At 36.0% G+C, this 18356-nt stretch overlaps 1 protein-coding gene across 2 annotated transcripts; it reads right to left on the bottom strand.

Moving 5' to 3' along the window:
* Positions 1-448: 448 nt before the first annotated feature.
* FBXO8 (F-box protein 8) lies at positions 449-18326 on the bottom strand. Of its 2 annotated transcripts, none has more exons than XM_002188280.7 (6): positions 18123-18326; positions 15921-16257; positions 13623-13749; positions 6732-6850; positions 5129-5325; positions 449-4407 (listed from the first exon to the last, which is right to left on the bottom strand). In XM_002188280.7, the coding sequence occupies exons 2-6, from the start codon at positions 16247-16249 to the stop codon at positions 4220-4222; spliced, it is 960 nt and encodes a 319-aa protein (XP_002188316.1). In that variant the 5' UTR covers positions 16250-16257; positions 18123-18326; the 3' UTR covers positions 449-4219. The 2 variants fall into 2 exon arrangements, with proteins under 2 accessions (XP_002188316.1, XP_012428922.1); XM_012573468.5 differs by lacking the exon at positions 18123-18326 and adding an exon at positions 17651-17829.
* Positions 18327-18356: the final 30 nt, after the last annotated feature.

The following is an 18356-nucleotide window of genomic DNA, read 5'->3' as shown; positions in this document are numbered from 1 at the left end:
GCTTGTGTTTCTCTTTCAAGGCAAAATGAAACCATAATATGCTGATGTGAGACAAAGGAATCTGTTCTTTGCCCACTTTAATAGTGCTCTTGAGCTTAGAGTGGGAGATTTTATACTGGCAGAGAATCAGTCATCAGCCTTAATGTTTATTAGTTTTAATACATCCATGAAATACTTTAAAAGAAAAAAATCCTAATTCAATAGAGGGCAAGTAAATCTGATTTTCCCAAATACTTATTATAATTTTGGCATTTTAACGTGATCAAGGAGGTATACCTCAATTTTGTTTAAGTGCTTAAAACAGTACTTGTTTTCTAAAACAGCTATAAACAGTATCAGATAGCACAATGACATCCTTATGCAAAGAACAAAAGTATTACCACTTCAAAAAAAGAGCAATTCCTGTTGATAAACTTGCTTATGTTAAGAACATTAATAAACTGCAGAATACTGAAAAAAGAAATAGTAACATTTATTTGTCTAGCAAGTCAGTTTATTTTCTTAAAGCTGTATTTTGAAACTTGTTTACATTTTTTCTTTTTCCGATGTTGTGAGGGGGAAGGTGGAAGGGAAAGGTTAAAGAGAACAAATTGGGTTTTTTTTCATGAATGCAAATTTCTCACTTGCTTCAAAACTGACAAACATGTCTCAAACTTCTATTTGTTCCGGCTTCTGTATGTTACAGCAGCTTTGATTTATTTTAATAAAGTCAAAGCTGTATAAATATGTTGTTTAGAGTTTGAATGAAAAGTATTCTAGACAGAAACAGAGTTTGAGAAAACAGATAATATCGGATGCTAAGCCATGTGAATATCTAATATATGCCATATTCCTTCAATAAATGTAATCAGAGCCTCAGACTATAAAAGCAAGCACGAGCTGCATTTGTGTGACACTTTACATGAACACAGGTACACTCCTTTTTCCAACATAAACAGAAAAGTTTTCTTTCTGTCACATCTGTGTATACTGAAGTTACCACTTTCAGAAATGGCCATTCAGAACAATTCCAGCGTCTCTTAGGACAGAACAGTGAGTGTTTGCAGAGGGATGGGCTGCAGGGTCACTTCTTCCTTCAGTGCTCTGTATAGTGCATACAATTAAGAATTAAGGCAACACCACCTAGCCAAAGTTCAAAGGATATACAGTGGTGGAATCACAATAGCTTGGAAATCACTTCAGTTTTAAGCATGATCATGATCATGTAATTTGGCTTGAGATCCTCTGGCTAAGTCTTCTGAAGTGCTTGATCAAGTAGCTATTTCCACATCACATAATTTAGTGACACATGGATCAATGAAGTATCATTATTTTAAAACGTGCGGGGAGACACCAAATGCATTGAAGAAAACACTGCATAAAACTTTGTTTTTTAAAGAGTTTTTGGAGCACAACCAAGACTATTTTTGTCACTTTTTAAGAGTACTTTTTACTCTTTAATGAGTACTTTAAGATTACTCATTACACCTGATTAAGAATTTTTTTTCCTTTTAAGACAGAAAACTGTTTAACTCCATGTAAAGTCTAGATTGCTAAAATGCAAAAAATAACTTCTCAGCCAGACTAGACTCAAACTGGGAAAAGGACAGAAGAAATATCTGTATTAATTAGTTGCTTTGTGATTGCCTCTGAGGGAATTCACACTTGGCATATTGTGTTTGCTGTTTTCTGTTCCACTCTGAGTTAGTAACATAATGTAGAGTATGAGTGCTAATCCTCTAACACTGTTCCAAATCCTGTTGTGAAGATCAGATACTATTATCTGCATGTCATTAGGGTTTTGTTTTCTTTTGCCCTGGCCATGTCTTAGGGAAAACTGAATTGTATCATCCTGTTTCTAATTTATCTTCTTGGCTGCTACACTGGCCTAGAAGTTTTCTAGACCTAGCTAATAGATGTACTCATCTATTCCAGAAAAAACATGTTCTGTCTCCCTGAAGGTTGTGTACTGTATTAGGGTAACTGGAAATTAGGAGAAACGCAGACTAACAAGTCATACTTTCTTATTAGTGCAAAATCAAAACCAGTATCACTTATGTCAACCTAAGCATATGTCAGAAGAGAATTAAACATTGCTCTGCATTTGTGGTTTGAGAAGAAAATATTTCCTACCAAGCAAAGTTGCAATTTCAAAATTCACTGAATTTTTCTTTAAAAACATGTAACCTTTGAGGAGTGTTTCTTAGAAAACTATATTCTGCTGTCTCCACTTCAGATCACTTAAAAGAGCCCAGAGAAACTTATCCTTTATAATTTGTTTTACAAATTACATGAAAAGCTTTCATTTTTTTTCCTGTAATACAGGAGCAGACACCTGTGCCTTAAACAAAGCTCCCCACTGTACCATACACTCTTAATTTGTGTTTGAGATTAACTGACCACTGCAGAACGCATCCTTGGACTTCCTGCAATACATGAAACAACACTGGGTGAGGAGTAGTTATCCTGAGGAAGGCAGGTGGTACTGTAAACCTGTCTGGAATGTGGCCGCAATACTGCTGGCTCCTGGCTTTGGCTGCGTATGCTACATAAATGCAATGGCATTTACACTTGATCAAAGGTAATGTAATAAAAAAGTACTTTTTTTGCATGCATTTCGGCTTGTGGAGTAGGGCTATAAACACTTGAAATAGCAGTAATAGCTACAACTTTTTCTTCCTGTCATTCACATAGCCCTTGTATGGACTGTCCTTCTCATATCTAAAACAAACATACCACTCTCTAAGTGCTAAACAGAAAGCAGCAGCATAGGCAAAGGGCATGGCTGTGAGGGGTCATTCCTGAATTAAATTCTTGGCTCTGCAATAGTCTTTCTATGTAAAAACTCAGATTAGTTCTGTTTTACAGATTAAGAATACCTTCCCACATTACCTCATGGCATAGTAAGGAAAAAGAAGAAATATACTTGTTACCATGATGTATCCATATGCTACTGATAGCTGAATATTATGTAAACAAATATAATCAGAACAGCTCTTACTTCAACTACGTGTTAAGTCAACTGCTCCGTGAGTTGTCTTGAACAAAAACTAGGCAAAACCTTAGTCAATTCCTGCACATGCACAGCAGTTTCACTGTTAATATTCTCAACACTTCAGAAAAAGTCAAGACACAACCTGACAAAGTAATTGTTGAAGTATTTCCATAAATTTAGAGCCGTTTAAAATCTAGCTACATGACCATCTTAGTAATTCACCATCTGACACTGAAACGGCTCTCCAATCCTGCACAGTCACTGCTCTAATCTTGCACTGTCAGTTTTTAACAGCTTTAGCAATGTGTCATCTGGTATACATTTGCCAAGGCATTTCCATCATTGACACTTCTAGACTGAGGGAATCAGTTGTAAGCAGCAACACGTTACTCATTCCTACCACTTTCCCTGTTCAGGTTTTTTCTTGCTTACTGTGGTGAACAAGTGATTGTAGTTGCCCTGTTTCTCAAAAACCAGTATCTGCAAAATAGGTTACATATGTAAATAACATAAACCTCTCTGTACACTGCATGATTTCCCCTGGCTAACCCTGTATGGCATCAGGGTTCACCTAATATAGAGCCTGTAATCTTTAAAATTGAGTGAATAGCAGATTGGCAACATGCTAATTCAAGTTAATAAATATAGTACAAAACACCGGCTTAGATATTTTACAAGTGTTCTATCATCTCCTAGAATAAACTTTATTGTAGTATTCAGATTAATGTTCCTCTAACTTAAGTATCTGAGGTAGTCAGCATTGTAAAAAAATGCAAACGAAAGTCAAACACTAATTTAAGAGATAAAAGGAGAAATTTTAGTTAAAATACTTTACAATAAAATAATTATGATTATAAATCTCTTTAGTTAAATATATACACATTACATAGTATTCTAAAAAGAATGAACTTATTAAAGTTTCAAGCAAATCTAATGCACAAATTCACCACTTTTTCAGCTTAGACTGTAATGTCAGTTTAACATTCGTAAATGGCTGTGTCAGACTAATGGCATTGTTTTGTGCAAAAAAAAAAAAAAAGAAGAAAAAAAATCCTTCTGTTCCCAGAGTAAATAGATAGAAAAGGTAGTTTACACATACACACACTTACACACACAAACTTTGATTGCATACAGAGGTTAGAATGACCAGCACTAAAATAACCCCCATCTCTACAAAATAATTAATATCTTGAATTGATGTAGTTTTTGAAAATTACAAATTTTAAGTGCTAGCAAATTGTGCTTTTAGGCAGCCACGTGGCCAATAAGGTAGATGTTGTCATAAAGGTGCCCTACAAAATCTTCACTAATATTCTGTGCAGCTCGTCGTGTATTTCGGATGAATTCCCTCTTTGACATTTTGTTCTTCACGTGAGGGCTTGTTAGATCAATTGAAAGTAGAATCAAAGAGTAACACAGTACATAAACTGCATCTAGACAAGAGAGAATAAAAAAAAAAGTTTAAAAAAGAAACTGTGATCATTAAAAGTATTTTTCCCTAAGATCCTTATGGTATTTATCATCTAGGCTCATAATTTTATATATATACATATATACATATACATACAACTACTCAGAAGAGTATCCATAGAAATAAAATTTAATAGAGAACTTTCAAAGTAATAATGTAATAAATCTCTTAATATTTCTACATAATACAAAAGCCACTAAGGGTTTTATACATTTTCATTTAAACAGATTCTTGAATTTTGTGTAAACTAAAGCCAACATCCTAAAAAAGCTTATCTTTTAAATATGTAAGCAATTCCACTGCTGAAAACTGCCTCCTCTAACCAATTAGAAATGCTTGTTAACTTGAATGTGGCCCAATATTCCCTTTCATTTCTGTGAGACTATCCACAAGGTAGTCAAGTCCATAAGACTCTGCAAGAGGAACTTCGGAAAAGAAAAAAGCTCAAAGTACATACAAAAATGAAAGAAAGATAACATGGAAATGAACCAAACTAGTCAGCTAAAAAAAAAAAAATATCTGTATGCTTTTTTATTTTTTTTCAACCCAAGTGGGATGATGACTCTATAGTGAACTATTTTGTACTTTCAGATACACATGTTCAGGTGCTGATTTTAAAGCTGTCAGAAACAGTAGCATCATCCAGAAGTATAAAGACTGATCCACTGTTCATTTTTGCTTACCAGGGCTAAGGCCAAGCTCTCTCATCAAATCAGGATTACAAGCACAGAATCTGTGAGAGAACTTTGTTATGAGAGTTTCAAGGTACTCTCCACGCTCCTCAGGAGCGTGAATGTGTCTGAAGAACTCTCTCAGTGCATTTGGCAAGAACTGATTTCTGAAGTTGTGCAGCGTCACAAGGTCATCCAAAACATCTCTCCTGGCAGAACAAAAACCCATATCATTAGAAAAGTTTCTTTTAACTGTTTAAATATTAGAATGTGTAGATGTTAAAAACAAAAATTAAAGCTTTAGAATAGTATGAGCTTTTATTTTTGCTAAAAGGCAAAATTATCACTAACAGCACAAAGATAACACAAACACATGTTCTTTGCCTGTTTGTAGCCAAATACTATAAAAACATACATGAATCATAACTCAAAGTTTGTATGCATATTCAATCAAGGTCTACACAGAGGCTTTGATTCCTTTAATATGTGATAAAACCATTAAAAAAGACAGTAAAGGGAATAGATTGATGCATGCCACACATTTTGATGCCTAAGTAGAAGCTGTTACAGAATTGTCTTAAAACCAGGCTTCAGCTAGGCAAAATTTATTCATGGAAGTTCATCAGAATATGATGTTCTCAAGTGTTTTGCACTGAACACAGACACATATAAAAGATTCAGACCACACCTATATTACCAGATGTGCAAAAGACAGTAGAAAAAAACTGGGAAGCAAATTTGAAGTGAACCTAAGAATATTTCCTAAGTTTAACCTGATTTTTACCTTGCTTGTGAGTCTCAACATTTAAAAAAGTAGTTTTTATTTTTAGTGTCTGATCATACTCTGTTTATGAAGGGAAGATAAATGGCAGTAGGAGTTGCTAACATTAACTTGCATCTCATCCATTAAATGGTTTTGTATCTTTATTATTGTCTAAAAGATTTATAAATCTGAAGTTTTACTGCACAGGACTGCCAGTGGTAATAACATTACAGACTCCATTTGATTCCTGTTGAAGTGCTGTTGGCTCTCTCTGTTCTTACTATTCAGGTGCAGTTACTATTCTCCTTCTTCATGATATTGCCCTACCCCAACCTGATGGCATGAGAAAGCACTGTGGAGACAGACCAGCATGCTACAGCACAGAGTTCCTTTCTGCAGCTCCTGTGGTCTCTAAGAGGATGTTCCCTTCCATCTCAGGAGGTGTGTGCAATTTCCAATCAAGAAATATCAGACAACCAAGTAATGGTTAGATCACTCAACATTAGTTAAAAATCTATCATCCCCCAGTAAAATTATTTTTTTGAGTAAGACCCACAAGAAAGGGAAAAAAAAACCCATCAAGTCAAAAAAGCAGCAAAATATCTATGTAAGATTTTGTGAGGATGTGAGATTTATCATTTACAGGTGATATTTTTGAGGATTTTTATTAAGTGTTACAGTCACATAAATACTTGAACTGAGTAACTGCTCAGATTTAGAACCACCATTACCTAGCTGCATTTTCTTGCCTTTTTACATCCTTGAAGTGGCATCTTTACATCCAAAATATTGTTAAATGGGGATAAACATTGAAAATTAATAGAAAAATATCTTAAGAGAAATTGGAATTACCTTTCATCAAGGTAGATTCTCAGCTTCTTCCAGTTCAGTGTTCTTGTGCAAAAGATAAACTTAGCTATTTCTTTCGGTGAATCATCTAGTATGCCTTTGGACATAAAGTAGTTGACTCCCTGAGATAAAATACATATACATATAAATATGGTTAATTTTCACAATGTATTTAGGAACAAGTACTGCACTTCAAAATATAGGAATGTAATCCTACGAATTAACTGGTTTGTTTTTCAGAATGACTCCTCCTCCTCTAAATCACATTTCAACATGCAGAATACACTCTAAAATTATAAATCAAATGCAAAGAAACAATTTAGTGTTATGGTTGAGATTTCACATACAGTCATAGTAGAACATTTTAAATTATGAACCTCATAACGAGCATGATGGTTCTTTACTAATTTCTTTACAGTGTATATCAGTATTTTGCTTTTCATACTTTTGTAATAGTATTTAAAATATTGCAGGGACCATATCTGGCAATTTAATAACTTTTGCAAGTAAGAAAATCTTAGCCATAATGTGTTTAGTCTTCAAAATCTTCCATTAAAACAGTAATGTTCTCACATGTACACAATGTATCACATTCAAATAGATGCATTAAATGCATTTGTTTAAATGTGTAATAATGTAAATAAACACAAGCACGTTGATTTCAAAGCATAAGTAAGTATCAACATATATAAATATGCATACACATAAATAAGAACACTGTGCCTAAAATAAAAATAGTTTAAAAATACAGAATTTCATATAATTTATACTCATATTATGATTTCCAGAATTTTCCACTTTGACCAAACACACATTTCTTATAGAATGAACATGGTAAATTTAAAGTACTTCAGTGATATTCTGGATTCTTTCTGGTCATTGAACTATCCCGAAGCATAAACCTATTTTCCTTACAATCTCAAAAAAACCCAACTAATGGATTTAAAAAATGTTCACTCTTCAACAGCAAAAATCTAAACCTGAGAATAACTAACCAAGTTCTTCTGATTCAATTTGGCAGGGACTGGGAGCAGTTCTCAGCATTTGTTACCAAGAAGTGTTGCAATACGTATGTACAACAGATCTTGACTACAGCATAAAGTTGAAATATAAAATGAATAGGACAGTGCATTTTTACATAGAATAATGTACCAAGACCACAACCTAAATCACCTTTAAAATACTTCTGAAATATTCTTTCATAAATCTTCTGATATCAAACTTTACAATATTTTGTAAGTCTGCCCTTTTAGTTTACATTACAGCTACAAAGATGTAGCGGTAACCTGTCATTCAGTGTATAAACTAAACTTCCCAGTGCTTTTGAATTTTATGTGAAAAAGAAATAAAGGATTGACTGCTGGTTTGGAACATTTTGTAAAGTGTCTTAGTAAAGCAAAGTCTTAGTTGATTCAAGCAGGAAAACAGAATATATGTTTACAAACATAAATTAAAAGCCAAGAAACGTGTGTAGTATTAACTAGCTATTTTTATGAGTCCACAGTTTTTGCTTATAAACTTACAAGAAATAGCAGTTAATCAAGATACATTTATTTTGTTAAAATAATGGTTTATAAAAAATAAATAAAACCATAAAGGTTTTTAGATAGGTAAAACAAAAAATCTAGCAGTGTTATGCCCCAATTTTAAGAAAAATCTCTATTTAGGATGACAATGTAACATGTATTGCTCTGTCTTCTTGCATTTTAGTCCAAATTAGATCATATTTAAGTTTGTCCATAATATGGATGGACAACATATTAAGTACTTTCTTGAACCAGAGCTAAATAAAAAATTAAAAATGGGATATAACAAGGATTTTGGCAATTTACGAAGATAAGCAGCAGAATATCTCCTTTACATATATCCCGAGTTAATGAGATTTATGTGTTTGCTTCAGTAAGAAGTATTTGCTTAAGGTAATACAAACTGAAGCCTAGCAAGGAAGTCCTGAATAGCATTCCTGCTCCAATTAACAAACACTTCTGCAACACATCCAGAAAATACCTAGCATGACATAGCAGAGGCAGGATGAAAATAACATTTTCCCTAAGATAGTGGGCTTATTTCTCTGTGACAGTAAATGCTGCAGTTTCTTTCTCATGCGCTAGCTCACAACACAACGTAGGATCTCTGTCTGACAGGCTACAGAGTCTTTGCATTATTATTCTCTATCTCTAATTCCTTTCTCCTCTACCACACAAATACTTGACAAAATTTTTCCCTCTGAATGCATTTTTCTCATTTCCTTCACAAGTAAACAGGGTATAAATAAAATACACTTCACAACAAGCCATTGCTTCTAGTTGCTTTTTATTTAATCATAAGCTATCAAAGTTATCAAAAATACTTTGCAACAGTAGAAGCCTGATTTCTATTTTAAGTTCTTAAATTTAGTCTTACAGCAAATGACATTTATTTACAAGATTTACAGCATGTCATTGGATCTGTTTTTCATAACACCGTAAATACTACCTTGAAAACCTCTCAGAACCCTTTCTTCAAATAAATCACTTTTGGTAGCTACAGTGGTCGCTTGTGGCATATATACTAGCTGAAGTAAGCAGTCCTACACACTTAAAACCTATGCTAAGATCACTTATCAGTCAGCTGGTGATTCTCTTAGGAAACATTTGACTGCAGTCAGGTAGGCTGTTCTGTGCCATGAACTATCAGCTCTGAAGAGACCTTTTTAACACTTGGGAAACATTACAGAATGAGCTCATACAGTATTTTTAAAATTCTGATTACAGCGATGTAATGTTCTTAGCATCAGAGAATTAGGAAAGATGCCTTAAACCTTACCTCTGTGGCAAGCATGTTATCACTGAATTTCAGACAGCTCTGGATAAACTATTAATGTATGGAAGTGTAGATTTAAGATATACATGCAAACAACAAATGTAAATATAGACTAATCGTAAGAACAAAAGCCATTTGTTGTATTTCAGTATGTTATTTTTTACAGTTGGTTTTTTCCCGGCACACAATGCTTATTTTGTCAGCCTATTCTATTACAGCACTGACACTCCTTGCTTGTTTTCTACCTGTTTCCAATAGTCTTTGGATTTATTAATATATCCATACAGGATCTCTAAAATGGAAAACTTTTTCAGTTTTGCAGTGACTATCTTCTTTGCTAAGAGTACTTTCAGAGCACTTCAGTACAGCAGTCAATATTAAAATTTTTGCAGTTGCCTTTGACACCTCTGTTTAGATATGCATACAAAACAAAACAGACATATCCTAAGTTAATGGCACAGAAATTCTGGAATCAGTATCTCATATAGCAAGGTTTCAACTTCTGTTGGTAGTTCTAGGTAACACTAACATTATTAGTAAATAATAATTAGACACACATGGTATCACTGTTCCCATAAGTACACTATCTTAATATATCTAATAGTGCATCTTCTGGAACAATGCAGAGTATTGATGAGATATTGTATAATAAAATTTTCATGATTGTTTTACTAAGTTATGAATTAAGTCATTTGGTGACAAATGTGGACACAATATGTAACATACATTTCAAACAGTGTCTCTTTCACTGTGTGCCCTTAAAATACAATCTCAGTGATTCAAACAGGACAGCAGAAATTGCAAATAGAATGCAGAAATATTTTTCATGTTACATAGAATCCATAACTAATAATTAACAAGATTAAACCACTCTGATTTTAATGTAGAAATATCAAAAGGCTTCAGCTCAATGTTCCTTTCCAACTTTTTTGATAAATCACAGAAAAAAATTTCTTTCCTCCACAACATACACATAATATTCTTCAAACTGATAAGGCATCTCAACTGGTTTGCTTAGTAGATCACTATGAAATACGGTAAGTTTCAAAATTTGCTTAGAAATACAGCACAGTAAACAATCCGTCATCTACAGACTATCTATAATTAAAAGTCAGGTAAGGTAGCTTTACACAAGTGGTTAACAATTTATAACCAGGAAAGGGTCAGAAAAACCTGGCCTCCCTGTCAAAAACTAAGGGCAACTTGAAGAACGAGACAATCAGAAGAGTGGAAAGACAGGTTTAGTATAAGCACTGTCTTACTGTATTTTATTATTATGCTACGCAAAGGAAATCATGACCTCACTAAAGACTGATAATTTTGGTCGAGTACAGATTCCACAAGGTTCATAAAAATAAATGCTCTTAAATAGATCAGTTAGAACCATTAATAATGAAAAAAACAAAAACATCTTCTTTCCTGACCAGAAGATTCTTGTTTGTACCTTCAGTTTCAATTTTAGCTACATAGCATTGATCCATGTAATAAACTTGAAAAAAATATTTTGTAGGGAGTTAGAAAATGGATACAAAACAATGGGAAATAACTTCTTGTTGCTTACAAATTCTGAGTCATAAGCACAAAAGATGAAATGAGCACTGCATGAGAAACATATCACATATGCCACACACTCTTTTAAAATAAAATATGGCAGAAACCAGGTAGGCAGATTAAACAACATGGTATTTATATTCAAGTGCTAATACTAACACTAAACTATTCCCTCTCTCCAAAGAAACAACAAAAACTAGGTTCCAAAATCTTGTCTACAATGGTGGTGCCATATGAAAAAAAACCCAACAAAACCAACCAAACAACAAAAAAATCCCCCAACAAACAAACAAAAAAACCCAACAAAAAAACCAAAACAAAAACCCCAACCCAAACATGCACTGGAGTTTTGTTTTTTTTTTCAGGTTACATGTCATGTGTTTAAGCACATCCTTTTAGCAGAATGTGAGTACCTGCTATGAATTATGCAAGCTCATGCACACAATCAACACGCTAAATTACAGCAGCTATCACAACACCATGCACACAACAATGGCTAACCGGAGAATCCTACCACAAAGTGTGCAGATGCTCTTCCCTACCCCGTGAGCCACCGCTAGCTCTGGAGCTGTTGCTGTGGAGCCTGGTTACCCATTTTCATGACATGGGCGGTGTCCTTTGGAGAATCTTGCTCCTGTGGCTGTAAGTATTCCTATTTTTTTAGTAATTTGATCAGGTCTGTTATCAAATGTAAACAGAGTTTGGCAGGAAATTCGGAGACACAATTTGTAATAGTGGAATGTCATATCATACGCTCCAGTCACAGTGTCCTTATAAGAGTAATTCTGCCAATATCACAATTGTAAACAGTAAAAGCAACAGTATTTGTGAGTTCTCCTGAAACTCAGGCCCTGAATTATTCCTACCAGGCTACGGTGCTCCACAGGGAGAGAGGAACAAAGCCCTTAGGAGATACCCTATGAGGTTCTCGTCTCTCATTGAAGCAGAGTGTTTGTACTTCTATTGTAAAATATAACCATAATGAAGAAGTAAGAGTAGCATAATAAAGTTAATACCTAATTTAGGTATGCCATAAGTTAGTTCTAATTTTCTGATCTTAATTGCCTTTAAAAATAATGAATCTTCTATTAAGTACCTTTTATGGAGGTTCCAAATGCTTTAGAAATATGAAGATTACTATAAATAAGGTTGAAACATAATGAATGGTACATTATAAACTGAGATAGTTGAGCGAAAAATTGTGTTAAAAAAATTGAAATACAAAGAAAAATTTGAACGGAGATGTTGCTAGCAATATACTTGATATATTACTGAAAACATGTAAGTTACCTATATATTGCATCTAGTTTGAAAACTTCCACATTTATTACTAAATTTGTGAAAACTATGCAGAACAATACTAATCACTCAAGTGGCCAGGTGCTGATGTCTTGATGCTGTGTATCAGAGTTCAAGGCAGAGTTCTACCAGAGAAATTACAAAACACTCTATTTGTGACTGATAAAAGTAATGGTCCCTTAATCAAGCAGAATATGAGATAAAGCAAGAACTTAAACAAAATTACATTATTGCAATGATTCATAGAACTGCTGTATTTATTTTACCCCATGGTCACAAGTTCACACTTTCTGTATCATTTCAGCTGAGTGAAATTTGCTTCTAGAAGTGTTTCTTTTCATATCTCAATCCTTTTTCTACTTGAGATTTATTTAATTACCACCTCCAAGTATACGTGTAACTATATGCAGGAAGTTAACAGCATTTTTGTTCAGTACTGTGTACACTCTTTTCCTAGGAAAAATGAAGCAGGAGTCTTGTTTTATACACAAAAGTCTCTCTCTGTCACTTGGGCATTAACTGTCTATCTCCCAGGCAAAAGCTGTCTACTCTCAAACTGTTTTCTTCTTTGAAAGGTGACAGACTGAAAGCAGAAACTGACTTTTCCAGTTAGTTACATGAACTTATAAATGGAAACCTTTCAGCCTGACAAGGGATGTTTTTATTTTGAAGATAAATTTATGTTGTTCTCTAAGAAAAGATTATGCACAACAAACACCTACAGAAATTAAAGCAAAATGATCTTCAGGATAGTTCAGCAGTAGATCTTTTTCTTATTTCAAGATTTGCTCCTCGATAGTGGAAATAGGTGAAAATCCCTTATAGGAAAATGTGATTGTTATAGAAGTAATCAGACTTTATACCTCATCCTGCTTTGTCTAAAGTGAACCAAACTCATACTCTGCATTTTAATATTTTTATTTATGTAAGCTCATTGTTATGCTCTTACTGTTCACCACTGTCTCTTCAGTTAGAGTATCTGCCTCGGTCCTAAGTTAATACGTGGTTATGAATTTCTGGCATCCACAGAAGTGTACAGCGCACTTAACAGGCAAGTCATCTAAATGATGTACACAGGTACAATACTCAAAAAAAAGACCAGAATACCCCCGCAGCTCAGTATTAACCATTTCTACAGTAAAACAAACATTGCTTAAAACTTTGTTTTTATATGGCTATAATTATATAAAAACAATCACAATTATTATAACTTTTTATTACTGTCAGCAACAGTTCACTTACCTCATCAGGGTTGGCATTAAAGGTGAGACTGCCCTCATCTAGCTGCATATATAATTTTCTAAAAGAAAATCCTAGAGGCGGATTCTTATTGTATATAGAACAGTGACCCCAAGTGGATTTGCACAACCTAGGAAAATAGAATTAAATCTATTATAAAAACTCCTTTCTGAATTTCATGGATTTTATAGAAGCAAAATGTAATCAACACTGCAAAGATAAATCCTCAAACCATAGGAAAAGTTAGAAGTAGGTTGCTGTAACACTTATTAAGTCTTTTTGCCATGTTTTCCTAAAATCGTCAATTATATGATTAATGTTTTCCTATCATAGAGGTTTTGGTGCATTTGAGTGCAACATCAAAACATATCCCAGCAGGTGGCATCATAATGACAACCACACAGCAGAGACCTCTGGCACTCCTAAAACCTGAACACTGGAGAACAGTGACAAGTTGTTCTCCTGGGGTACTGTGACAGATTAAAACATTCTGTTTCTTTTCCTGTGCCCCAGTTGTGCAGTGAATTGGACACTGTATCTGCACACAATTATGCCATTAATTCAGGACTTTCCCCATCTGTCCTTCATCACCCCTCTTCTTCCTCTTGTCCTAATTGGCCAGTCCTAATGACTAGATCCAGTCCCATCCCTCTCTATCTTCTCTAACTTTTGAGCTTCTTTTCTTTTTATTCCACCCTGACTCCATATCAGTTCCATCAGTTTCTGTCCCCCATCTCAGTTTCTTTGACGATACCATCTGCAACTCCCTTTCTACACACTCGAGATTCCTTATTGAACTGGTAGTTCTGCTTCAACACACCTGCCCTGTAACTGATTAGGAACAATGCTTAGGACGCAGCAGGTAGTCACTAGAGACATGGCAAAGATTCTGTTTTCAATTCTGGAATCTGGGTCTCATTTGGACTGAGTTTGGAACTGCAACCACAGTACTTGCCAAAGCTTAAACATGCCCTTATACATGTGGAATAGTGAAGATTTTTACAGAGATTATGCACATTGAGATTTTTATTTATTGCTAAACTAGGATGCACTTTCATTACCAAAACAAATGTGGCATGAATGTGAGAACCTTATTTGGGAAGATTTCACAAAAAATGGTTGAACTGTTTCCCAGAATGAACTTCAAGGAAAAGATGTATTTCCACCCCACATGTTAAGAATATATACTGCATGTAATTAAGAAGCTCTACTATCTTCAAGATTTGGTGAAGGGAATTTATTTGTATTTAGGTCAGGTTTGATACCAAGAACTGAGCACAGTACAAAGCATATTGATAAACTTAGCTTACTGCTATCCTTCACTAGAATTCCTGTTTCCAGTCAATAGAACAGTCCCCAACAGCAGAACAATTGTGACTAAGAAGTTACGTTGCATCATCCTTTTGCTAGGTTCAAAAGCATGATAGGAAGGGAAGCTGCTTAATTCAAATACAGCAGGGCAAGGAAACAGATGAGGGAACAAAGAGATGTAGAGCACAATGAAAGGTAAATAAACAACCTGAACAGCAACCCAACTGCTACAGTAGTAATACTGTCTGTTAAGGGAGAAGAAAATGTTGTGAAAGAAGTTATAAGTTCTGTTGACCATCTACTCTAAAGATAAGTATGATTTCATGAGTCTTTCCTAGTGCTGTAAAACATAAAATACCAAAGAATATGTTAATTCCATTTTGATATTACACTATTTTATCTTAAAAATATTCCTTTATTTCCCACACATACAAATTCGATATATGTTATGCATAAATGTGTTTCAAGTGTTAGGCTGAAGAAATTTCACTTGAGAAAAAACGACCTTTCCTCTCTCCATAACCATCTTGCAAAAAAGACACACCTAATTTGCTTCAAGTCTAGTAGATGAATTCTCACTTCTCTTCCTTTGGAAGTCTGGCTGAATAGGTTTGCTTGCTTAAGCTAGACAACTGTTCAAAGTTCAGAGAAGTAATGATACAAACCCCTGAGATGTGCTCTGAGCTAATACAAAAGTGAAGATAAGTCCCTGTTTTTACCCCATGCTATCTCAAACACCAGGTGCTTAATAATACACATGTATACTTGTGCCAAGCACACTTGTGTATGTAGTAATCTCCAGTAATACCCCATACTAATTAGAAATCCAGAATAACACATTTTTAAATGATGTATGTTTCCTCTATATAAATCTCATTTAACATAGGAAACCTTTGCTAGGTTAGAAAGACAAAAAGCACTTACTGAGGCAAATTTAAAATCTAATACTTTTTACTATGCCCAGGTGATACTTCTTTTTTTCGTGCTTACCCTTGCCAGAGGAGCTCATCATTAGCAAGATCCTGCCAGACACATGATGCTAGACAGAGATCAGTTGCATTCAGGTATGACAAAATGGTAAAACTGAGCTCTGGTGGCAACATTTCCAGGTTAATGAATCCTTCTTGTTCTTTAGATTTTCTTGTCTTCAGCAGGTGGTAGATGTCAATGCCTCCTTGAGCTTGTTTGCGATGGCTCGTATTGGAAACATTGTTAGCAGGTATCCTCCTACCATGCTCTCTGGTAAGATAGCCTTGTCCACTGTACCCTTGCTGTTGCAATTGCTGGTTTCTAGCAATTCTCCAGAGTCCCTGACCCATCTGCGAGCCTGGTGGACATAAAATCCAAATTAGATGTTGATGGCTATTTGTAAACATTTGTAAGACAGATTCAGCACATAAGTAAAATTTTAGGACTGATCTGAATAGGTAGGAAGTGAGTTCTGGCAAAGTTATGTTGAGTAGGTAATCAGTCTTCATGGGACAACTGAAAAAATACTGAAAACAAAACCCAATAAAAAATGTAAATTTCTTTCAAAAATTTCCATGCTTGAAGAGCTACAAAATTACAAATACGCTTCTTCAAAGAGTACCAAATATTATCTATATCCCATGCAAGTTAAGAAACCTTAGGCTTCAGAAGATTTGGAATCTTCAGACTTTCTTCAAAATTTAATTTAAAAACCTTATTTAGAGTCAATGAAGCACTATAAAAACATAGGGAGAAACAATAATGTATTGGATAGCACAGTGACTGACACTGAAACAAAGTTTAACAACTTCAGTGGTAATGCAGCAAGGATTCTGAGTGCTCAGAAACAAGAGATTAAGTATCTTTTTGAAGCTTTCTTACCAAGTAGAATAACATAAAGCCTTGATAATAAGGTACTCACATACTTATATAGAGCATATCACTGCAGAAATAGTATAAAAAGCTGTTCTGTAATGTAAAAAAAAAATGAAAAATTCATTTGCTATTTTAAGGACCAACTGAACAAATTTCACAGAAGAAACAAAATGAGAGTATTTAAACCAGTCTAGAAGCAGCTGCTGAAAATCCACAAGCTCTGCTATTTGTGTAGCTATTCACCAGCTTATATGCCTTTGTTAGAACACATATAATTTTCCCTATCACATAATTACTTTCAGCCTGTAATAATCATCCAGGATGAATGCTTTCAGAACCCATCATAACATAAGATGAACAAACCCATTGTTATAAAGCCTTTTAAGTAATGGCATCAAAAACTAAATTTTTAATTTACTTTGAACCTATATTTCCAATCTTCAGCTTCAGTATGCCACTCAAATGCATGTTTTCACACCTCTAATAATGTTATTTTACCTAGTAATTGAAACCTCTTGATAGCTTGGCTGGAGTAACTACCACAGTAAAAATAACATCGGCCTTGTTTATAAATCGCTGATCTTCTCTAGCTCTGTCTGCTATCTATCAAAGTCTGATTTAAATTCTAATTGTGTCTTCCTCATGTTACTTTGCTACTACACAATAAATTCTTCTGCAGTGTTGACAAGCATGATAGGATGCTAAAAGTAATCTAGATTAATGCTGCACTAGCACTGCAATCTACTTCGTTAAATAAAAACCAACATGCACTCTAGATATAAACACTCGCCACTTTATAGTAGCTGAACCCTACAGCTGCTGATTTGCAGCCACGATTATCCCAACAGGAAAACGTTCCTTCCTTCGATGCAAACCTATGGAAGCTGAAGCTTCGTTCATAGCAGCTGCATTACAACCGAGGCGTGCTGGTCTCCCCTCGTAACATGAAAACCCTTCAATCCCGACTCCGGGCAACCGGGCTGAAGGGTGGGGGCACAGCCCGTCCTACAGGTGCTGAGTCGCCCCAGGGAACCAAGGGCCGAAGCCACCCAAGGCCGCACCGCGTCCCGAGAGCTCCGCAACCGTGCCGGCCCCGAGCCACTCCTCCCTGCGCCGGGCGGCACCGGGCCCCGCTCTCGGGCCCAGCCGCCCCGGCCCGGGCCCAGCCGCCCCGCTCCCGGGCCCCGGCCCCTCCGCCCTCGGGCACCGGCCGCCCCGCTCTCGGGCACCGGCGATCGCGGCCCGGCGGTGCCGCCCCCCGGCCCCATTGGGCCGCTCGCGGAGCCCCGGCTGCCCATTGGCCGCGCCGCCCGCCCGTCCGCCCCGCGCAGGGGCACCGCGCCCTACCTGTGCCAGCCCGGCTCCAACCGCCGCCGCGACGAGCCCGGCCCGCCTGCGTGCGAGGGCCGCGCCGGGCGGGAGGGGCTGCGGGGCCTGGCGGCGCGGACAGGCGGACAGGCCCAGGGAAGGAGCCTCGGCAGGGAGGCCGACCCCGCCGCCGCCGCCCCGACTCTTGCCCCGACAGCTCTGACGTTTGCTGTTGTTGCTGGAAGTGACGTCCGCGGGGCGGGACGGGCGGGG

This window comes from Taeniopygia guttata, chromosome 4, assembly GCF_048771995.1.
Source record: "Taeniopygia guttata chromosome 4, bTaeGut7.mat, whole genome shotgun sequence".
Lineage (NCBI taxonomy): Eukaryota > Metazoa > Chordata > Aves > Passeriformes > Estrildidae > Taeniopygia > Taeniopygia guttata.
Note: the sequence above shows the minus strand (reverse complement) of the source record. Positions and strands in the feature narration are given on the sequence as shown.

Excerpts from the sequence above, each read along its gene's own strand:
- FBXO8 (XM_012573468.5), bottom strand. The coding sequence starts at position 17,675 with ATGAACGAAGCTTCAGCTTCCATAG. Across the intron at positions 5,326-6,731 it reads AGAATCTACCTTGATGAAAG|GAGAGATGTTTTGGATGACC; the intron begins GTAATTCCAATT and ends TTGTTCTGCCAG. Across the intron at positions 4,408-5,128 it reads AGAGCTTGGCCTTAGCCCTG|ATGCAGTTTATGTACTGTGT; the intron begins GTAAGCAAAAAT and ends TCTCTTGTCTAG.